We start from the raw sequence: 25,114 nt of genomic DNA, 5'->3' as shown, positions 1-25,114 counted from the left end.
ACAAAACCAATATTCGTCAGACACGGTTGCCCCCCTACGTCGGTACGTGGCTCGTAACAGTGTCATTATTGTCTACCACCGAGAAAAAGAAATAAAACGAAATTACTAATGGAAAAAATACACAGAGCTTGACAAGTTGGCTTATGCATGCCTTCTGACTCCGTGATACACGAACATGAGTAAATCTGCGTGAGAGGAAATATCAAGAGAAAATATACACCGAAATATTATTCCTACATACTCAACAACGGCTTGATTTTTCCAAGAGAATTAGAAAATTAAAAAACACCAGAATATTCCCAAGAACCGCCAAAATAATATAATCTGACGCAAATTGTTTAAGTGATGGCTATGCGATTAAAACGGATTGCACTGGCGTCAAAATTTTGAATTCAGTAAAATCGGAATACGTCAAACTTATCGTACGCCAATGAAATATGGCGACCCCTCAATACAATCTGAAATCACAGTGACACTGTTACGATGGAAATGGAAAATGGAAAATGGCCACAGAGAGATAGAGGCTGGGTCGCCTCAGATGTGACTCTAATGCCAACGAGTTTCCTCCTGGCTGTTTCATTTCTCTGTTTCCCTTTGGCTTTCTCGGGTTTCACATGCATTCAAAGGGTATATATGCACCGTTTCACTTATCCCCGATGATAAGAAAGCCATCTACTTCCGACTCGCTTTGCACTTAGATTGTCAACCTCACTACGGAGAACCTCTCTCTAGAAGGAGAGAGCCTCCCTCCTCCCCACAAATACCGTTTCTTCATTCGTTGCCCCAGATTATTTGTTTGTTCTTTCATCCACCAATTTCTATCCCCTCTTTCCATTCACATTTTTACAATCTTCCATCGAATATTAGAGACACGTTAGCATACAAATTCTCTGATCTGATTATCATCTCATTTATTCCACCGAGGAGTAGAAATTATTGGATTTAATACTACCCGCGAGAACTTGATAAACATCCAGGAAAATGGTGGAGATATCGATTGAGGAGTCATTTCCACCACCAGTCGACTGGTTATAGGATTGCAACAGCTGGGAATATCTGGGGATTCTCCACCACTATGGTCCGGTGAATTTCAAAAATTGACATTCGTAGCCACGCACGAGACCACCGGAACAGAGTGCCAAAAATTGTATGGATCAGCGCTAAAAATTTTCACTGACTCTAGAAATTGAAAATACCGTGATAGCAAGGCGCCTTCGAGTTGCCACTGCAGCGATATTTTTTTTTTCCTCTCATCCACAACAGAGAAAAACACTACAGGCGGAATGAAATTTGCATGTAATTTCGTCCCTAAACTTTTCAACATTAGCCCTCATCCAGTGGTCACGTGACTCTCAAAAGGTTTTCGAATACCTACGGAGTATCGTAATGGCCGCTCCAGTTCTGAAACTTCTATTTCTGGAGTCTCGAAACACGTGTGTAACTATTCAGTATTGCATCGAATGGACTTCATTTCAATCTAAACTTTCAGCGGAGGAACTGTTGAAATTGCCATGGAATTCGAAAATTCAGGGGCTTTATGTGGCACTCTTGAGATCATTGAGTGACAAACGCCTGATACAATGAGATGTGCTCTTTCGAAGCGATAGAGTACGCAAGAGTGATTTGTCATTGCAATTATCAACTGGACTGCAATGACATGTGGAAGAATGGCCCTGGGGATGTCGACGATAACCTTGTGGGCGGACTTTGAGGAACGCAAAGGAGGAAACGTAGATATACGTCTCGAGTAAGTTTCAGTTCGTTACTAGATAAGCCTTGGCCACCCGTGGGAACTACTCAAACGATACCCTGGAGATGGAGATGCTGCCAGGACACGAGAGCATCCCTCAAAGTAGGAAATCGTAAAGTACAAAACTTGCAGAAATAGATTACGCATGACCGTCGAGAAAGTCTCATGGCAGAAGGATTACACTCATCACAGGGGCCCTCATTTCCGCTTGTGAAATTCAAATATTTCATCAAACATCCTTCCACGATTATTTTCCATTTATAGATATCGATGTGGTTGCCCTACATCCACAGATAATTCGAAGTGACAAGACGCAGGTATAAAGTTCTCTCCACCGCGCTGATTATAGACCAGCAACTGAGCAATTCCGGATAGTGGAAATCCAGGATGAAATCCTTCCCGCAGCTCGTTCTGGTAAACTTAATTACACCATCGGGTACTCTGACATTTGGCAATGTACCTCTAAATCTTTAGGATGGGATGAAACTCTTCGTTGCAATTGAGAAACTGTCGGCATTGTGTTGGTCTCTGCATTTCCGTCCATCGGTGGTGAACAATTGACGCGTTCCAATTTCTCTGATTTCAGGGGGTACTATATACTCAGACCATTGTGGCCTCTCCAATAATTCTGGCATCACTAGCACTCGGTCACATATACATTTTTCTCCAACCATGAATAAATGACTGTTTGATGTTTTCACCGTAATCGATGCGAAAATTTCATTTTTTTCATCAATTTTCAGCGATCCCCTGAGCATTTTGTATGATGTATGCGACAAGAGGCTTGCCTCACCATGCAGCTGGCTTTTCAACTTAAATTAAGTTTCAACACTATGGGCAAGGGTATTAAGAAAGAGCCCCACCCTCGGAGTTTAGCGAGAGAAAGGAAAAGACAAATTTCATACAAATTATACAAGTCCGCCCTTCTACCACCCACTTGCTAAATTTTACCTCGTTCAGTTATTCTTGAATTGTTCTCTCTTCTACCCCAAGTCACTGCACTCCACACAAGTACAACCATTCTCACTTTGTTTTCCAAGCTGGTTACAATTTAACTTAGCTTTCACCCCACTTTTCACTCACCCACCACCCACCCACCCCCGACAGTGAATTTATGCCGAATACTTTCATGAATTGAGTCCTTATTGAGGGAGGACTAGACGACGAAGTAGAGCATCAGAGAGCTTCAAAGTTTACGCGTTTACTAAACGAGATGAAAGATTCAGCGAGAGTTGTCCGTAGATGACTTATATTTTAAACGCTCCTTTTTCCTTTTACTCTTCTATCCTCCATACTTCACTGAGTTACATCAACGTCGGTGCCATTAGCTGGTTAATTTCATTCCCCTTTGGCCCTTGCAGACTGATTTTTTTTCTTCAGATATTAATTGAAACTCACAGATAAAAATATATATTCAATATCGTGACGTTAGTTGAAGCTCTCGATTAATTGCCCATTGGATGTCAATAAATGATTAAATAATCGATACTGTCAGAATTCCGAGTTGTTTCGAATACAATCAGTGATTTCAATGAAACTCAGCATCAGTGTCTCGAGTTGAGCTTTTGAAATTGCAAAGGTATTCTTAATTCAGAACTACTCAAAGAGTGATTATTTTTTTATGACAATGAATCATCACGGATCCGCATTGAAGTACTCCTCACCTTCGGAGTGAAAAGTGGGAATTGGAGTGGAACATATCAATTGTAGTTGATGAGGAATCCAAATAGGTCAAGCGCCTTAATTACGATCCAATTATTGAATGTCTACGTAGCAACTTTCCCCGCTACCTCTCATCTCTGCCACCCTCTTGTTGCCCCTTTCATACGATGTCTGCTATAATTATTCATCGACACAAATTGGAATTTGAACGGCACGGTAGAGAGAACTCAGAGGCATTGGTTACGTAGTAATTAAGCCACCGAATGCTCAGTAGCCATGAATAATTCGTGAATAGTTTTTCATTATTTTTTCAGACTGTGTGGGCAAAAAATTGAGTGATGATTTGTTTCCCGTGTGTAAAGGGATATGGAACAATCACCTTTACCGTGAGTTTTAATGAAAAAAATTACTAATTGATAATTGCTTAAATAATCACAACCGTGATACTCCCGTTAAATAATTTCCACTGCATGATTGAATTTTATTTGGTAATTTGTTTCAAATTTTATTACCCCCTCAACACCGCTCACTTCACCAACCGGATATGCGCCCCAAAAATAAATAATCCCAATTGAAATTAATCTTTAATGATAACGATTGTTTATTCAAGCAGTTTTTCTCACAAATGAATACGAAAATTTCAATTAAAAACTCCAATTAAATATTTAATATCCGCTCGGCGAGTTAAAATATCAACAATACAAACCCTCAACCCTCTTTCATTGTAATAAACAATTTGAAATTAACTGAATATCCGCGAACATCCTCGAAAATACAAACAACATCTGTTGATTCATCAAATAATCCTCCCTTAAATTGCCAAAGTGCAAAATTGTATCAAGCCCTCGGAGGAAATGTCTGAACCCATGAAAGAAAACCCTTCCCCATCTGATTAGGCGCCGTCTGTTCCGGTTAACCTCTGCCCCATATTGTCCCCGATATAATCCACCCCAAGTGGTTTTCTCTTAATAGAGATCCCCTGTTTCACTCAGACTGTTTTCACCGATTAACCATTATTGCCTTTTTTTATCCGCCCTTCCTATTACAGGGATTACCATCCCGTTTACCATGTAATTTCAAAGTCATCCATGATAACGAAGTGAGTCTATCGTGAATGCAATTGAGATCGCCGCGAGGTTCGTTGGAAAGATAGGTTTCACCACGAGACCTCATCAAATTATCAAACAAACGAGAAAATTATAAACCATCGGTGAATTAACCATCATGAAAAAAAATATTGATCGTGTCGCAGACGAATCTAGACTAACATCAAGCGGATAAACTAGCTCTAATCAACAAACGACCATGATTAATTCGGATTACTTTGTAGTAATGATCAATGGGGAGATTAATTCGTCCAATCGGCAGTCGATCACAAAATTCATGATAACAGATTGCCAGTTTTTTGTGCAAGAAGAATAAGTCGAGAAAACATTCGATCACTCATTGATTACGGTATCAGTATTCCTCTCCTCCCCCCCCCCCCCCCCGGGTGGGGGATGTACGGAAATATTCATTCTTGTGCGAGGTATATTGGTCCGGATTTACGTCGTCTCGCATGGAAAAACGAGTCACAAATCTCTCGCTACGATTTTCCCAAACCCTCACCCACCAAGGGAGACCTATCAGATCTGAAAATACCGTTACGTGAACTGACAAACTGCAACTACCAATACATATCGCTCTCGATAAATCCGTCTTGGAAGGAGTCGTGAATTATCCACATATTCCACGTGATCTGTGTGTAGAATTGGTTGAATTCATACAGCAATAAATACATTATCGTCGTATAAACATGAAAATTTAATAGTACTATAAATTTAAGGTACATTCTCCAGAGCCATTTGTATTCTAATAATTTTAACCTCTTATTTCTGTTCCAGGTGAGTTACGATTTCACGAGTTCGAATAGAAATAGACTTCCCTCCGTGATTAAAGGTTTGCTCATCCATAAATTATTTATGGCAAATTGGAAAAAGTAGTTATGAGAGTTGAAATGTTTTATGGTATTTAGCAAGTACTCTTTACACTTCACCGAGTAAATGGGTGAGAAAAACCTCTTCGAGATATGTATACACTCTGTTCCGCGAGAAATATCGTATACAACTTTTGTTGGAATAAAAAAAAAGAAGTGAAAAACAAGATAAAGTCGAAGAATTTTGTTTTACTGGGGCAAGACCTCTCTACCAAGGGTCGAGGAACCTTTGAACGTTATAGGGTGCTTAACGACTTAACGGTTCGCGGAACGTAAGTTTGTTCGAGCGAGGTAAACAAAGAGTATGGATTACTCAGGGCTTCTATTTCTTTTTACCATGCCCCGAGCACAATGAATGACCCAGACGAATTTTCATGTCGTGTGAATCCAAAATGATTACCATGAATACAAACTTTCTCATACAAACTATTATATTTTCAACCTAAAACCATCCAAAATGCAGTTACTAAATAAATTTCAAGAGGAACACTAATACTCGTTGAACAGCGTTTGTCCAATGAGAATGAATGAAAGACCTTCAAGAATAAATTACCGAGGACTTCGACAAATTGAAGCTGAATATTTTTTTCACGATGGGCTGTCAGCCCTTGACACTCCGCCGACAGCCACAAATGGCTCCTGTACATCGAGTAATATGAACCTTCTCACACCTCCCCGTCTTTCTCCATTTATATTATCACACATTGCACTCGGCCACACGTAAAACTGCGATACCACTATGCGAGCAATCCGATGTACAAGACGAGAACAATCCCCTCGGGATTGCATCGGGTACTAAACTGAGTAATGCTACCATATTCCGGGGGACCTGGAGTCAGTAATTCAGCATGTTGATGATTACGCAATTTAATCATTTTCTGGTTCATGATACATTCAGCCATCTCTCGCTAACCCCCTGCAATGCTTTACAATTTATAGACGAGACCCATCAACCGGGGAATGCCTTGATGAATCTTCTACTCAAAAAGCAATTCCCTTTTAATTTTCCACCTGGTGTATAAAAAATTCAATTAAATTCTCCTCTACCTTTAAAAAATTCACCGAGCCCTGTTAATTTAATTTGACTTGAAGCTTCCACATGACTCGGTTCACAAGCAAGTACAACCATTGATTACGTTCACATGTGTACCACATATATGGCTTTCATCACGCTTCACATAGAACCGAGTGCATCCCCACAATTGTCACCATAATCTAAACATCAGTTGAAATTTCTTGGGATCTACATGTCGTACCCTGTGACCCGTGAAATCCAAGTGGCAACGAAAGACTATCGATTCAATAGTTAAACCGTGAGGAAACCCTGACAAAATCTAGTCCAAATATTGGAATTGTGGAGTTGGACAATACTCAGAGTTAAATATCGCCGAGTTGTCGAAATAAACGGGAAATCATCGACTCATGAAACAAGATTACTGACGAGAAGTAACATTTGCTGATGCCCACCCGATAGCATAAACTCAGACCACTTTGATGTTCATAACAAGATCAACTTTGTTCGTAAAACAAAGGTCAAACGCTGTTAGTGGAATGACGGTGAATGACCAATGGTCGAGGATGTAATCAGACATAATTGAGAGTTGGTACAGGAGTACGTATATATTTTATCGTTATACTCAATCCAATTCAACATTTCTATGACCCCTTTACCAGTTCTCCCCTGAATGTATGCTCTACGCATAGCGCGATGTGAGCCATTGTTTGAATAGTCACTCGTTGGAAATGCTCGGTTTCCTGGTTTTCCGCTTGCTCTCGCAAGATTCAACCGATAGCCATGAACAAAACGCACTATACCACAAATACAGAATGGACCTTGATATGGTGGTAAAAAAGGAGCATTGAGATTAAAATCGGTAACTGGGGGCTTTTAATCGAACAGAAAAAAACTTTTGTCCAATTTTTAGTTTACAACAGATAACTCGCCCTCCCATTTTTTTTTTCGTTCCACCAATTTTTTTTTTTCACCGTTATCCGTGGAATTTTTAAAATACCACGAGAGAAAATTCAACGTGGATATATTTGAATGGAGAGACGAGATGCTGGGAGTCAGTGAGTTGTGTCAACATTTGGTATTGATTTTCAGTATCAGAACGTAACGACTTGGATGGGTCAAATAACAGCTATTATTGTCTCGCGTAACTCAGAGGACAAAAGGGTTGAACTTCTGGGACAATACTAGGGAAATTGTTGGGGCATCCAAGCCTGAAAGCTACTGTAGCCCACATGCATTTTGTTAGAGTCGCCTTTCCGTCACCGCTGAAGGTTTCCGGCTTGTTAATGGACCAACTGAGTTTCTCTGTGTCTTGTTTTGCTAGTGTTTCCCATGTACCACGTATGACAATAGTAGCTAGAACCAGAGGTGCATCAACACTGGAGTGGAGTTACCAGGGTGCATCCGGTAATTGGGTCAGATGGACAGTGTCCTTGAGTAGGCGTGTAACGGCGATCGGTTACGATTGCCAACTGTAGTGTTATTCCCCGATCACCTCCCCCCACCAATTTTCCCCCTTAACCCTTCCCTCCCCTCTTCCAACAGCCGAATGACTCTATCAAATACAGTATATACTCGTCAATGTGTCGATGGATCAGAGACCACCACCTCATTGAAAATTGATTCATGGGGCCGTGCGTTAGTGATTAAACAGCATCATTAGCGCGATGAATACTGATTATGCGTATCACTGAATTAGTGAATAAGCTAAAAGGTGGATAGAAACGTGATGAATAGCATTCATTCCGTCATTTTACGTCTTGTTTGCTGCATTCAGAAAGATTATTCAACGAAATAATGTTACCCTTGATTATTACTTCACCGGAATAACCTGTTCACGGATGAATTTCACCTTTTTGAGGGCTCACCAAACATTTTCACTGATCACAATCAACATTAAATTCTCCAATTTCATCGTTTTCAAACAATGGGATTAATCAGGAATGCAGTACGTACTAAACACACTGATAACCAATCCAATGGTCATTCACAATTCATTCGCAAGCCTATTATTAACAAATTATTCAATGCATTAGTACGATCCACGGATGTGTGTGTAATCAATTATGCGTTTATAATTTGGTGATTTAGAATGCAAGTTGTGAACGAACAGTGGGAGTGATCATCAAATGAGAATGGCCAACTGGATTTTCCTCGCATAGAGTTTCATCAAGTGAAACAAAACAAGTCATCCGCACGTGACGTTATGATTCAATACATTTTTTTCAAAATCAATTGCACTGTACGAATGGACGCAGAGAGCCATTGATTATACATTTAACCATTTCATTCCACGGATTTTTGAATAAGGGCTATTAAAACTGTGTTGATAGTTGTATAAATGGTGGAGCCTTGAAAATGTTATCAAAAGGCCAGAGCGTGATTAACACACATGCAATACTGAATACGTGACTTTCGAAAAGCCCATGATAAATCGTGCAATCAAATTTCATAAGCGTTATTACTGATTCACAAGGATATGGAAATTTTGTTGGTGAATACCTCGGGATGATTGCATCATTAGATAATGCATTTTCATCTCTTCAAGTCTTTTGTTATTATACCGCGTTACCCCAACACGTCTGTAAATTCCACTTAAATCTCCTTAATCATTACACGGTATTTAGGGATGATCCTGTATCACTAATGACGATATTATGATTCAGCAAAGCAGGATTACCAATTTCTACATTCAGCCTAAACCAAATAACCCTCGCTATTCAATTATCCGGGATTCCCAATGTGAAATGACGAAGTGAGAATCCATTCCGAGATACATCCCTTCATTAATAAATTCAATTGAGATGTCCATTGTGAGCTCATTAATCAACCAACTCAAGTATGAATGTATTTATCATCAGGCAATTGAGCGAAGGACCCAATCATCTTGAATTCATGCTGAATTCAATAATGAACACCATCTTGGAGCACTCCAGTGCACCGGATACTATTAATTTATTCAGTTCTGAATGCCGAGCGAAATTTGATACACCAAAGGAGATTGTTATTATAGACATGATACTGGGGATCAGACCAATCAAGTTACGTCAGCCAGGGTTGGTAGAATGGGTGTATCAGACACTGGGAGGTGGTTAGTAGAATAACGTACTTGGGATAGCTAACCTATCCCTCCGAGGGTTAGTCACTGGGCGATAACTCAGTAATTAATTAGCCCGCGAGATTAGTAGACGCGTGACTAGATTTGCTCATGAGGCATTCTAATTACTCAACTCCACATCACTGACTGCCAATTTTCTATTTCCACCCAATTCCCCTATTTTGTCAATCCATTTTTTGTTCTACCGCTTTTGAAAATGTGAATAATTTGATAACAGGCTATTTCCGAGAAAGCCGAATAGTCGTCATGCCTGAATAGGGCTGTATCATTCAAATTATCCCTCTATCCGCATGAATAGCACCAATTCTGAAAGCAGTTAGTATCGCTAACGAGCGTCAATTACCAGACAAACAATCTTTTTTATTCCCTCTACTATTCCCCTTAATATTACCAACGATGAACGACAGTTTTTGTGGTGGAGTGACGAGACATTCATGACAATATTGCGATTCAAGCGTTAACAATTAACCATGAGAACGCACCAATTATCCGATGAGGAAACACCATGCACTCACTCCATCATCGGTCGATTCCATACTGCGAGGTAAACGACACGACAACGTATAAACATAAGAGAGTATTTTCTGTTTAGAGAGGATGAGACAAAAAATCCCCCACCTTTAATCAGAATGAAAAGTATAAAGTTGTCGAATCATGGTGCAACGGGTGAAAGAATGTCAGCCTTTTAGAGGTCGCAAATGGAGATCAACGCGATAGTAGAGTGGTACTTTGCACGTGATTTTTCATTTTAGCTTGACGTACCAACATCGTTTGGCAATTTGAGAGTAAGCCGATGGAAAAGTAACACCGAGGAACACCGTGGATTTCAGTATTCACACCATGAGAGCCCAGACACTTGCGAAATGAGGATGAGTTATCCCGTAGCTACTTCACAAGCTACTTCATCACCCAGTGAATAATATATTTGACTGTAAGAACAATATTGCATAAGCCCTACGAATGGATGACGCAATGTTATGGGATAAGATGGTCAATGGGTTGAGTGAATTTGATCAGAAAAGTGTTGACATTTTTTCTCAATTTCACCCACCAATATCCATCTGATACCAAACAGACCGGCATTAATGCTGTCGCGTCTCGTTGAGGGGAAGAGGCCAGTCCTTTTTTTTTTTGCCTCCCGAGGAATTTCTTTTTATACTTGCCACGTCAGTGGTAGAAGAAAAAAAAATGTAGAGCTTGTAAAGCCCTAGCCGTGTTTGCCAACGCAAGTAGTGCGCGACGGTATTCCAAGATAGAAGCGGCAAAGTGACACGGGTGCAAGTTGTTTTGTCCCCCCAACTACCCTCACACTCTATATACCCTTTTTTTTTTATCTACCATCCCTAGTCAACGCTCCACTACTATTCCACGTACACCCACATAAAGGAGTTGGTAGACTTGTCACTGAACGAGAAACAAAAGACCCCAACTACAGATAAAATAGAAATATACATAAAATATCATATTTGCGGTATTTCTTGTTTGGTATTTGTGAGTTTTCAAACTGGCTAGTACCAGTTCAATTTTCCCTATTCCACCTTCTCCACCAGCATCCAATGTCCAATGCCATCGGCTGAATCCCCTCTTTTCATTTCATTTTCAACTTTGTTTGCATTTCCTTTTAAATTTTACCATTTTCCAAGATTTTTCTGAGAACTTTTACTCCGTGAATTTTATTTACTCAAACTACGAGAGCGCACTGTTTTTACTTGGGTCTCTCGGTTGTACTGTGTGGACAACTCAATAGCAAGAGTAAACAAGATTTTCTACAGTGAAATACAGTGCAATTTGTGTAATCGCTGCGAAACGACTGGCGGTCTATAAATTCAAGGTATCAAGACCCTTCGATTGTACACAATGTATATTTCATTCGGTGTAATGAATCACGAACTCGTGCTTTTTCCAATTAAAATTCAATAGTAACCCGTGACAATCAGAAAATCCCTCTACTTTATTACCACTTCTCTCCGATATATTTCACAATTCTCCAAAAGCATATGCTAACGACACTTGCAACAAAACTTAACAACTCCCTGTCAAAAAATTTTCTTCATTTCCCTGAGCCAGCAAAAAAATAAAAGTCCACGATGAAAAAACTACCACGCATAATTCCATCCATTAAATTCACCAAGATATTTATAACACAGACAGTTGGAATTTAATTAAAAAACTCATGAAACAACTCGACTTGGAACAATCAGAATAACAAGACACCGTCTCATAACATTCCCGGTGTGTAATAACACACGTGAAATTATTTAGCATATAATATACATTAACGCAACTGATGAGATCCAGTTCATCTCTTATACAAGAGTGATCCCTTTCGTAAAGGGCTTTAGTCCATGGAATTTTCATCAAGCTTGCTGGTGAGTGGCTGGAGCACAGTAATCCAGCACGTGGTATTAAGAGGAGGGTAGAAATATATAGAGTCAACAGAGTTGGAAGGTAGTCAGAAGCTTTACTACAACGAGAGTCCGCTGGGAAATGATGAGCAAGTGCATAATGCAGTGTTACATAAGTGATGGCTCCTCGATTGCCAAAGCACCCTGGAATATCACAATCCCAGGGTTACCCTGGATTTCCACCAGTCGAATTATCAGTGAATTCTGACGATTCAACCCGTCTCCATGGATACCACCAATCAGTATAACCCAGCATGATTGACGCTACTGTGCAAATCGTACCAACAATCTACGATCCCTTTACCATGTTTGATATAATAATTTAAACCGTCTCGCACTCTTGTTATCTAACCGAGGCATTGAAATATCCACACAAAATCACCCAGACAACACCCAATAATTAATGAGACACTGAAAATTTTTCAACGAATGATTGATCACTGGGGAATATTCCCCGGGCGTTCTCCCTCTTCAATTTTTCTTCCACTATTTTCCCTTTTTCTTCCATTTTTTTTTTTTATCGACAGCCCTGTTTGCCAAGCTATTGTGAATATGCGACCTGTTATATTGTGGATGCTTTGATGACCCGATCCAACGTATGTATAAGCTCTGTAGCGGATGAAATTTGCCTTTGGATGACCTGTTTCATCTTATACCGTATGATCCTTGGATGGGAGAAAATTGAATGGCGTGGAAAAAGATGGGAGAATTTTCTTATCAATTCGCAAACACGACAATTGAGATAGCAATTTTGTCCCCAAATCGTTTCATCTACTATCGGATAAACCAACCAATACACAATTTAAACCTCTAATTTCCCTCGAGCGACGAACCAAAATCCGTGACAAAACCTACGACAACGACTGAATTATCGATATCTATCAATCGAAAAAATATCTCAATTCAAAAAGTACTACCACTGGCACGAACTCCGATGTAACTCACGGTATTTGGTCGCGTCGTTTCTCGTTTTATTCCGTCGTTTTCACAGAAGCCATTGGGGTTAGAGGGCAGGAGGGAAAGGCTTATACCTCCGGTCTCGGTTGATACACACCAGAAGGTAGAAAAGAGAAAGAAACGAAATAGAAATAGAGTAAGGATATAACTCCGTGGATACGGGGGTTTGAAAAAAAGAGAAAAAAAAAAACAAAAAACAAAAAATTGAGGGTAAAAAATTACGGAGGAAAGGGATTAGATTGGTATAAACTATACGGCTGTACCAAGGGATATACATAGCTTACGCGAAATACCCTGAGCCATAGGTATATTTCGAATATTCTGCACATAACCCAGCGAACCAATACCAAACGAATGGTAAAATCCTACACTGTCACGCGCAATATTTGTGACGCTTGCCGTAGGGGTGGGTAAAAAAGGGGGGGTAGGAGGGCACCGAGAATAAAAGCCCCATGGGTTTTTGCGAGCTCGATTTATCAATTTGCGTTTAAAATTCCATACATACAGGTGGATATTTGGATTTAATTTGCTCTTGGTAGTTGTTGTCACCCATTTTTCGTGTATGAGATCAACAGGCAACGCCATCAATAAATAAATAAATAAAAATTTCATAAGTATTCCGTTGGACTGCAGTAACATTGAAAAGATTACCCCCAACCACCGTCACTGTTGCCATTACTCTCGATCGCGGGAAATATCCATCCGTATAAGGTTCTGTAAGTGTCTGAGGGAGGATTGGCCTCGGGGCTCAACGTTAAACTGAACATTCGTCGTTCTGGGATCACCGGATCTAAAATCCCCCCTTTCTCCGGTATAACCCCGACTACTTTAACTCGTAAACGACTGGAATCCTTTCCAAACGTGTGCCTCACAAAATTTCCACTCGGCTCTTTTCAAAGTTTCACGACCCTAGTGCCCTCCCATCCTCAAATTGCTATCAAATTCTACATAATGTTGAATTTCGAATGATTTTACATTTACAATTCAATCTATTTTAATCCATTATTTCAAAATCTCTCAATCCAAGAGATTCATTTTCTTTATAATAAATACCACCCTTTATACCCCTTCACCGTTAAGTTAATAATCTTGAGGTACTATCATATCGGATTCATCAATCTTCGTTTATTCCCCTCCGTAAAAAAAACCCATAAATGCGAAAATTATAATTAAGATCTTCGTTGGAGCAATTTCTCCTTTAGATCCAATTTTTCATCCAAAAAGTACGGGACTCCGATCAACTCGTATATCGCGCTTTATTACATCCCTCTCCACCCCACACCATGTACAACATTGTATATATGTATCCCTTCGCTGAGCGTTTTGCTGAGACGAGAATCAATAATTCCCCGTACTCGAGACGTGACGTGAATTAACGAAGCCTGAAGCTGAAAGGTCAACGGGTTAAGCTTGTATCGAAATGTTGGGAAAATTTCAGTCATATTTTCACCATTATATTAGCATAATGTTCATTCCCACCGTTATAAATCAGAAATTAATGGCACACGAATACTACCACCGTTCGATAAAACAAAAAAATAAAAAATCGTCATTATTTCTGAAACATTTGTTAGGAATTTTCAATGTAATTAACGCCATGAGAGCACACAAACTGACCACTGTAACCAACATTTGTTTCATTGCCAATGATTTTTTCACCCCCCAACAAATACTGGACTAACGCAGATACCGGTGTTTGTCTATTCCGAATGTATAACATGCCCGACAGCATTGATAATAATCAGCAGATTAATTGTGACTGCAAATTGGTGGAGCCCCGGCAATTGCCTGCCATTTCTGCCAATAATGTGACCTGTAATTGCGATAGAAGGATCCTCCCAGTGTTTGAAATATAACATCCACGTCAAATATTCAAATGAATCGATGAAAAATTTCCCGAGGGGTGAACAAGTACATCCATCCCCCTCAACTATTATTTTTGTTAATGGATTTGATGAAATCGAAACACCTCTTCTTGCCCCATTTGACCAATACCATTGAATAATATTTTCTGCTTCTCGCCGATACATTCGAGAAAATGGAGGGCAAAAAAATGGAAACATTCCCTCCAAATGGATTGAGGTCCACTGCATTTCCAAATCAACTTTTATTCCCCAGGTTTACGGACCATTAGCCGATTCTAGGTCAGACAGCTTTTTTTTTTTCTCGGATTACAGCGAGGAAAATGCGTCGATGGATACACAGAAGGCTTTTATTCGTTGTTGGGAAATAAAAATGGTTGAGAGTGCGAGGAAAACGATGATTCCTCATGATGAAGGGGAAGTGGAAAAGTGGTTTACAGAAAAACCGCGGATTTAACCACTCGACCGCACCTCCGGTTATGCATATCATCGTGAAAAAGTTTGACATATTGCGAAATTTTTTCGAATTGTGTGGGAGTCCCTATTTCCGCATAAATCCGATGTAAAACTATCCCGGACTAGTAGTTGCTATCTCAAATAAATACATCAGTTACTAACAAACAATTTCATCTTGACATCTGTCACATAATGCTTCTCATAATGACAGTATTTCACCGGATCTGCATGTTACAACCTCCATTTTCCACGGAGTAGTTTGCATGATATATCCGACACTCTACTTCCAGTTAATGTCCCTAAAATTGATGCAATTAGAATGATTCCAGTCTATTATTCACGCGTCACGCAACTAATAGCGAGAAATGAGAAATAGCGAAATTGTTCATTTCTCCCCGATCAATTGCACATTTTTGCTTCCGAATAGGAGCATTGTAATCGTTCAATTTTTCGATTCTCGAAGTTCGATAAATATGAAGTTTGAGGGCCAAGTGTGTTGTGCGGACGGTCAATTAATGGTCAATTAAAAAAAAGAAAAAAGAACAAGTAAATTGATTCCCAAAAATTTGAAATGCGTTCCTACAAAGTTTTCGAGATATTTCAATTTTTATATTTGTCAAAAGAATTCGGTGTACGCACTCTTTAATTTGAAAGTGAACCTATCAACTTGTTTTAATAATTGTTCCATGAGAATTTATCAACTGAACACCTCCCCACCCACAGAACAGCCAGTAGAAAATCGATTCTAATGATTCTGTTGTCTCGCCAAATCACATCTTCTGTTAATTCTTTGACTCGGGGATAGCGACCTAATCCGTGAAAGAATCGAAAAGCCTTGCCCATTAGAGTGAGGATTTACAACGTATCAAGAGCATCAGAAGTATATGATCCGTGGATTTGCTCGTACAACTTCAATGCACGAGAATCGCTTATCGGATCTGTTACAATCGATTTTTGATTATAGGTTGGGTGCATACGATCTTAGAGATATAATACATATCATATCGTATATCTTGTGAAAAATCGGATTTCGTTATTGTCATCAACCTGTAAGCACCTACTTCACGATAAAATATGAATCTTCTGTTAACCCGAATAAAAGAGGATATTCCAGAGGACAGATCCACCGGGAAATCGAGTGACACCTGATGAATGCCTGATAATCACATTCATAACAATTTTACTCGTCCACCAGCTGCTCACCTCCCCATAAGAGCAAAAACTATCTGACACTCAACTCCCATGGTCATTAGACCTGATTCATTTGTCCGTACAATTAACCGGCTTCATCCCCACCCCAAATTAAACATGATATTTTATAACACCAAGTGTATATATCACCGGGACCCATTTAACGTCCACCTGCGTCCGGGTGATACACGAAAACACATATTTTTCTCCCTTCGTTTTCACCCCATGGAAAATTTTACTTCAACTTTTTTTTTTATTTTCAAATTTTTTATCGTCATCACGACCCATCCATAGTTGTTCCCCACCGATGACAAAGTGCCTTTAACCTCTAATTTACGACGAGAAAATTGACGTGCGGTAGACGGATGATCGGGTACGAGTACCTGGATATAAATCTCTCGTGTGAATGAATACGAGATACAAACCTACGGTTAATCATCGTCGACGTATGTGTGACACATAACCCGTTAGGTCGAGCGTTGTAGAAGTGTTTGAGTGATTTTTTACCCTCTCGAAAAAAAAAAAGGTGAGATAGAAAGTGGAGAGATAGAGAAAAAAAAAATCACCCTGCCGAGGGGTGGAAAAATTTCAAAGGGAGAAGCCAGTACAGCTTTTACAAGACTGACGTTTAATGAGGGAATACACTCAGAGCCCGAGTGCGATGGGTTTGATGGTACAAACGAGGGGTTTCGAGGTGGTAGATTTATGGTGTTAGAGAGCGCATCCCCATAGCAATTCCACTGATCAAAGTTTACGGTGAAATCTGACTAGAGGGAAGTGGCAAAAGAAATCTCGTAAACTCATCGGGATGAATTTTGTCGAGGAGCTCGTGTGTGGGGGAGTGATATTTCAAAGGATTTCCAGTCACATTGTCAAGGAGTCCCGTCTGCTACCAGAGGAAACGCGATGCAAATGAAAGAAGCTAGAGAAAAATATATATATATATATATATATATATATGAAGGAAAGGCAATGAGTTGGAGATCTTGTTCTCTAACTCTCCTGCGACAAAATTAATAACTAGGAAGCCCTGAAACAGGACCCACTCCCTCATTACAAGGCCACGGATGAGAGAAAATTCACAACTTTTTCACTCTAGCCTAAACCCCTGGACAGTTAACTCCACTCGTGTGGCCCCTTGTCACTCAATCCTCTTTGAAATCTACTTTCTTCCTACACTTCATTCAATTTTTTCCCCCTTTGTTCACCTTGTGAAAATGTCTAGTCAAATAATGTGAATGGGAAGGCAATTTGTTTTCGCCTGGAAGACTGTCACCCATTTTTTTTCATTCCCCACCGACGAAAGGAAGGCATTTATTTCAACCTCGGAAATAATCCACCACACGTACAGCAATTATTATTTTTTTCTTATGGAATACCAATGACAAATAGCCGTCGAAATGCCACGACAATTTAAACTCGACGTGTCCCATCATTGAGAAAATCCACAATTGCCCTATTATTTCCAGGTGTTCAAAATCCACTGAGAATATTTTTGCTGTGAATAATAATCGGCTTATCCACTCATTCATCCACTCGACTATCGAATGTCCCTCTTTCAGTTTCACCGTATGCTCCCAAGTTATTGTCAACTGTCATAATTTCAAACTCGAGCTGAACATCAATTTCCCGGATTGAAAAGTGGTGCTCGTGACAAATCCATGGAATTCAGTATAAAAATCCCTGATATTTTTAATATTTTCCATTGTTTTCGGATTATTTTGATCCAGTTCGACACATCATACTGGAATTCGTATGACCCACTGTTTACACTCGACAAACATTCGTCATTCTCCCCTTACCCTTCAATATTTGCCATGTATCAAGCAAAATTCTCTTTACATCCCAGATATTTTCATGTTTGATGGGCGACAAACTCCGCCTTACATAAAAATTCCGATTCCCCATGATTTGTTGGACTCCACTACATCATAAAGATTCAGCTCCACTATTATTTACAACCAATCGTAAACCATATTCCGTGTATCGCATAAAGAGAAATAGAGCTATGAATTCAGAATGCAAAATAATAATTCTCACGATGGAGAAAGAGAGAAAAAAAAAAGTATAAATAAAAGTATTCCCCGCCGACATCTCGTCATCCAATTCTCTCACAGCCTCCATAAATATCTGCATAACAGTCTCCGTCAATTAAACATAATACACCGAGCCATCATCAAGTCCAGAATAAAGTGTAATTACAGCTGACGCACGATTACAACATTTGTCACGAGTCATGAAACAACTGGAGATAAATGAAGAGTAAGAATAATACCAACTTCTCGTGCTCTTTCCTCATCGCCTAGCAACACTGTCATTGGCATTTTAATAAATCATCCAATAAAACGGGAGTAGAAGTGCCTCATTGGAATTATTTATTTATTACCCTCAACTGAAAATTATTTCAACGCGCGAATGGTTGACGAACGGTGAGAAATTTCATCGATTCAGCCTGCACTAAAACGAAAACAATGACCAATTCCAAAAGTTATATCCAACAATACAGCGATCCATCAGATTTTGATTGCTACATTCTCTTCACTCCCCAACCTGATAAAACAGTTACAAGCTTTTCCCGTAGTTTCCTCAGAATTCAATCCCAGAACAAGGAAAGGCCAACAATGAATTAGGAAGTTCCGATGGGCAATACAGCTCTAACCACCAGCGGCAAGTTTTCCTGGTTGTCAGGGGCAGGAAGGTTGGAGGCCTTCGTCGAATCCCAGTATGTTCATTGCATACTTCCTGGCAATTTACGTTTGTTGAGTATTCTCTACTACCACACCCCACTCCCCTTGTCCATCCTGTTTCAAAGCCCCTCATTGAATACCGAATGCAGTTGAATCCATCGAAATGCTCTGCATTTCTTCCAAAGAAAAAAAAAAGATACTACTGAATTTTCCAACTGACTCAAGTCAACCTGTCCCTTAGATTCAGCCAATAGCCAAGATAAATCGAATGCAATTATCCACTCCTACCATTCCCGTAAACTTTGATCACATTCATCATTAAACTTTGAAAACACCAATTAATATTTGATACGCTACGTAATGGCACGTTGAATAATTAAATAACAGCCAGAGGGGTGGGCTGATAAAATTTTAATTAACGTTGCGTGCGCCTGAATCATTAAACCAGCATTAATCCAAATCGTAAAACGTATTTTCATTTCATTCGTCATTACGTAAAAGTGAAAAAAACTGAAGGGGGAGAAAAAAAAAAAAGAAAACGGAGAAGTCCAGTTCCCAAAATAAAAAGGTTAACAAGGTAAAAAAGTTATTCCCCTTGTCCTGTTTTGATGTTCTTATATTCCCTTGGAAAAATGAGAGAAGAATAAAGAGGAGGAGGAAAAAGAAAAAAGCTGTTGGGAATTGACGGTCTGAGAAACGAGGCGAAAAAAGCGTGGCCGCGCGTCAGCCTGCGGTATCGTCAGACGCGATGGTATTTTATTATTATTATTTTTTCTCTTCCACCCCCTTATTTTATCCTCCCCTTTTTGTTTTTCCTCATTACCGAAGCGAGGTACAAGAGAACGAGACATCCCCTCACAGCCGGAGGCACCGAAAAAGCCCCGTAAAAGTTTGTCACTTTCGGAACTTTCGCCCTCAGGATGAGACACATCTACACACAAAATGCAGACTTTCTCTCAAGCCCATTCTCCAAATACCCAAGGACAAGAAAGTTACCCAGATTAATTCACACCCAACTGGTATTATTCATTAATTATTGAAAAGTCTCGAGAGAGGAATCCCTAATCCACCAGACACAACACATTTTAACGCACCAATTTTTGCCCAAAATTTTTTCAAAACGAAGACAAAAACGAAGAAAAAAATAAATAATGGTAGCTGTAAATTTTTTCACTCCACACACTAATTGATAACCAGAGAAACCTTAAAGAAGAATACCTCGAAAATACCTCGTATCACTCCTGAGGGAATCGTAAAAGAGACTACCTTCCTCGTCCATCCCCTTTAAAATTGGCAAAAATATTCCAAGTCCTCCGATGACACCATAATCTCAAAAACTTCCAACCACTTGCAGTCGCGATCCCATTTTTCACCCGCCATTCACCCCAGGAGCATTAATTCATCCGTCGTATAGACGAAATTCCCCGTAAAAAAAACCGACTATTCGCCGTTTATATCCTCCACACCGACAACGTCTTAAAATTTAACCACCAGGAAATTTACGCTTCCAGTAATAAACCCCAAAATACGAACAGTAATTCACCAAGCGAAGCGCTTGTGCAATAGAATTTTCAAATAATTCCCGTAAAGGAGGATTGAGAAAATTTGACTCACTGGACGGTCCAAGGGACAAACCCGGTACCCCCAAGTGATTTAAATCATCCTGGAGTCACCCCTGTTAATCCCTACGTCCTTACCCAACACTGTGACACAGCCAATCTGTTACCTTACTTGTGGCTACCAACGCCGACGTCCATAAATTATTACCCACCCCACCCCCTGGGAGGAACCTCACAGGACGATGTCCATAGGTCTCCACCATCACCCATACCACACCATCGTCCATTGCCATTCCACTTTTGCATTAAACACCTGCATGTGCTCCCGTTTTTACACTCTACCTCATGAGAATATACGATAGATAATTTTTTTACTTTAAAAAACTAAAAAAAAAAGGACAAAGGGACTTCAACAATTCTTCTCTCAACCCCAAAAATATGATCGGTCAATGGAAATATTCCGCTGAATGCACACCCTAATAATTATTAATTTTAATGAAAACTATTGAATTAGCCCCCGAGCTGAATATTTCATCTCGCTTGCATTCATAGTACCAAACCGCAAAGATCCATCGTGGTTAGCACACCCCCGTACACCACCCGTATTAATGTCAACGGCCGTACGCTAATTGATGACGTACCATAATTATTATGCACGATTATGTAGCGCTAGGTTTGGGAGAAGGGATAGGGGCCACTCGTGAACATTCACACACGCGAGGAACATCGAGTCACTTGACGATAAACTGCCCGGTGAGACCTCCTGTTATGCACGAACACGCCAGTTTCAAATGGCCAACAACTTCCACACCATTATATTATTCGTAAATGCTAAATTTCTGTGTTAATTTGTCATTCAAAAATCAACATAATTTGCAAGGGAAATTACGAGTTAAAATAAGGATGAGGTATTTGCGTTATCGATTTGTCTCTCGCCGCAAAACGTCCATCATATCAACTTGGCAATTTTTACTCATGAATAACGCACATCAAAATATTGAGAGGTGAAACAACTGTTTGAAATATTTAAAGTTATAAATTTTTATTTCGCTAAACCGTGCCGAAAAGTTTTTTTTAATTCCGAATGAACGCGCTGACGATCTCGTAGGGTAAGAAGTGCGAGCGAGTGAATTCGTATGGATGCAATCTGCCCGTGGTAAATTTACGGAGATTACAGTGCCCAATGAAGATATAAAAGACCCGAGGAAAAAAAAAAACAAAGATCAAGGCGCACGATGAATGCGTACACGAACAGCCTGAAAATTCGTCACGAAGTGCAATCTGGGTGAGCATGTCGTACGATCTTGTTACGGCAAGGGAAAAGGGATTTATTCTGTCGCGTTTCTAGTATATACGATGTTAAGAGGATGGTGGCGATGAACAGGGATGGAAAATGAGTGAAATTTCTCGGGGAATTGGTTCACTTTTGTCCCAACAAAATATCACCCTGATGGTGAAAATTCCATTATTAAATTCGTAGGATGAGAATAGAAAACAGACGGAATGGTTGCCACTGGAGTTGAGTATGCTTCTAAATGAACCTGTACGAGTGTATGGGGCTAAATACTCAAGTATTTCCAGATTAATTTTCCCGGAAAAGTTCAAGTGCAATCCGCGGGCAAAAAATTCGGGGGAAAAAAATTTCCATTACTGAACACAAAAAAAAAAATTCACGATCGCACTATTTTTTTAGATCGAACGCTGAAAAACTTCAAGTTACGAAGTACTTAGAAGACTTTTCTACCGCTGAAGGAGAAAAAATCGACCAATCTCGAGTAATTAGCTATTCGCAGGTAGTTTTTCAATTTTTTCACCAAATATTGGTTATAGTTAATTTGTACGAGCCTCCGAGGCTACCCTGGAGTATTAAAAACCTAGTAATAATTTAGGATAATGTTAACATATCCGTATATATATATATTAATCCACGCACAACCGCAGTTCAAGCGTCCTTCCCCAGCTCAGCTGTACACACAAGTATAATGTTCGGGATAACACTCCTCGCTTGTCCTTTATTGCTGGTAGAGGTAAAAGGCCCTGTTGGTCTCGTAGGTAGGTAGCCACCAACATCCGGTGCCACTGCCAGTGGTATACCCATTCATTCGGTCAGACAAAGTACTGACATCCTGCTAAATATACGAGGCCACAGAAACCCGCCTGTATACACATCCCCTGATGTATCTATATCCCGTGTACATATATATTTAACGTGCATTGAGGATAACTGTGTACGCTGTCTCTACGAGGCGATAATTCCTTGAGAGGAGACGTACGGAGTACCATAGACTGACTCATCCGGAGATGGTCAATATCTCGGGTATTTGCCGCTCCATACCCAAATCTACATCAAACTCGAGCTAATATTTACTGCGGATTGAAATGTTTCGTGAATTATCTCATGCGTGAATATTCCCATTAATGAACACGAAAAAAAAAGTCTATGATCCCGTCATATATTTCTACACTGAATGCCTAAAAGCTTCAAGTTACAAAATATTTGAAATATTTTTGTAATGCAGAAGAAAAAACGACCGACCAATTTCGAGTAATTAGCTGTTCACAGATCATAAATACTTGTAAAAAATGAAGAGTCTTGTTAATAGACGAGAAGAGGAAAGAAAAATACGAGGAGAAGAGGCGTATCCCGAGGGAATAACACTCGATAAATCTTGAAGATTGTGAAATATTCACACTTGCAATCCAACTACAATGACCCTGAGAAATATTTATCAACATTACCCTAACTGAGTGAGGGTGTACCTCGTCAATCTTCACGAGCCGAATACATTGAGAAATCCGAGGAATACTTTTCACTCTCTCAGACTTGGTTAAGGAGTCCACTCGGAAATCCTCTTTCCGTAATGACTCGAGACAGTCGATACATCACTCTAGTCCACTGGGGGAATTACATGTTACCCCACGAGGCCTGTGCGAGTAATACATCCGAATGAGAGTGTGAAAGACAGAAAGAGACAGATGATAGCATTAAACTGAATTTTGTTATACCCTCTAAGTTGCAACATTTTCAAGTGATAAATACGTACACTCTAATCAAACGATGGAGACATTGGTCTATGCATTTTTAGAAAATAGTGAGAGCGCAGCTAATCCATTAGTCCAAATGGACTACGTTACCCCAACGAGAGCCCAACAGTAACAACTTTCTCATTCACTCCCGTTGCAACGTGTTTCGATAATTGAGTCATTGGTTAAGAGAATATTCAATTCTAGTGTATGTGGGATCGATTTCTCGATAACGAAAGTATTAAATTTTCAGCTGACTGAGTTAATCCGGCAGATGGGCAAAAAGAAGTGGAGAAAGAGAGCGATAAAGAGAGACCGATGCTCTTTGGTAATGTCTGACACTTCGATACCCTTCTTTTTTTTTTTTTTTTCATTTCCCCAGACCATGCACACCAATCCATTAGCCCCTTGGGCACTCAGCAGAAGTATAACTGAGTCAAACTGTGACTTAATTTAACGGTAGTATTGGTCTTTTCAAGGTACTAACTAATTGAATCGACACCCCTAAAAAGGGATGAAAGAAACATTCATGATGATATTGATGAAGCATCTACTTCGTGCTCTACTATAAAGCGATGAATAGATTTCGTTGAAAGACATCAAGACCGATAATTACGAACCATTCCTTTTGACGATCGCTCTTTTAATGATGGCTCTCAATGAAAAAGCTTTACCTCCAAGGGAATTTACTGTTAAATTTACGTCAGTAATTCTAAAACCCTCGATTTACCAATGACAAATGGTCATTGAATGAAACGGTTAAGAATACCCAGTGATAATCGCGGTACTTCTACAGTTGTAAAGTATTTCTATGGTGGTGAATCGGTTCGTCTGCTCGGTTCATCGGTACCGCATTATGAATGGAATCCCCCAGACTGAGGTGTTCTTAATGCTCGTCAAGGAGATCCTCAAACCCTATTGCACTCCTGCCTCATCAACTTCACCATTGCTAAAGACAACTCCACAATTATGAGGTGTTTATCTCGGTTAACCGTTGCCTCTGGTATACCAAGCAACTACGCATATTCCTCAGTCGAGGGATACTACTTGCTTCAAGTGTCCAACACTTGACTCGAGAATACACATGTACGTGTCCAAGGTAGAACACGATGACGTGGTGGGGTTTGTTGGGTTTCTTGCTTCCCCTGGCAGAGTTTATACTCCCACTACATTAGGTTCACGGTTCAGTGAGTCCGTTGGTAGACATGCTGGGTCTTTCGTCGTTCAGAGAGAGAGACAGAGAGAAAGAGAGAGAGAGAGAGAGAGAGAGAGAAAAAAAAAGTACAAGACCAGTGGTTGGAGTAAAAAGCAATCCCAATGGACCAGTTTGCTATCTCTAAAACGGATTTCATGGTGCAGCTCGGTCTCGTGAGAACAAAAGATTTTCGTGGTGAAACTGTCTCCGGGATTAATTGTTATTAATGGAAATAAAAATAATGAAAAAAAAAAAAAAACG

General features: G+C 39.8%; 1 protein-coding gene across 1 annotated transcript in view; it reads left to right on the top strand.

Annotated features, from left to right (window-relative positions):
- The first annotated feature begins 14,597 nt into the window (after positions 1 to 14,597).
- The window catches only part of LOC105271095 (neuroligin-1), a 56,800-nt gene continuing 46,283 nt past the window's right edge, over positions 14,598 to 25,114 (top strand). Inside the window, exon 1 of the mRNA XM_011312429.1 lies at positions 14,598 to 14,694. Coding sequence (XP_011310731.1) covers positions 14,598 to 14,694 — 97 coding nt within the window. The remainder of the gene's footprint in view (positions 14,695 to 25,114) is intronic.

Source organism: Fopius arisanus, unplaced genomic scaffold (assembly GCF_000806365.1).
Source record: "Fopius arisanus strain USDA-PBARC FA_bdor unplaced genomic scaffold, ASM80636v1 scaffold00100, whole genome shotgun sequence".
Taxonomy (NCBI): Eukaryota; Metazoa; Arthropoda; class Insecta; order Hymenoptera; family Braconidae; genus Fopius; species Fopius arisanus.
Note: the sequence above shows the minus strand (reverse complement) of the source record. Positions and strands in the feature narration are given on the sequence as shown.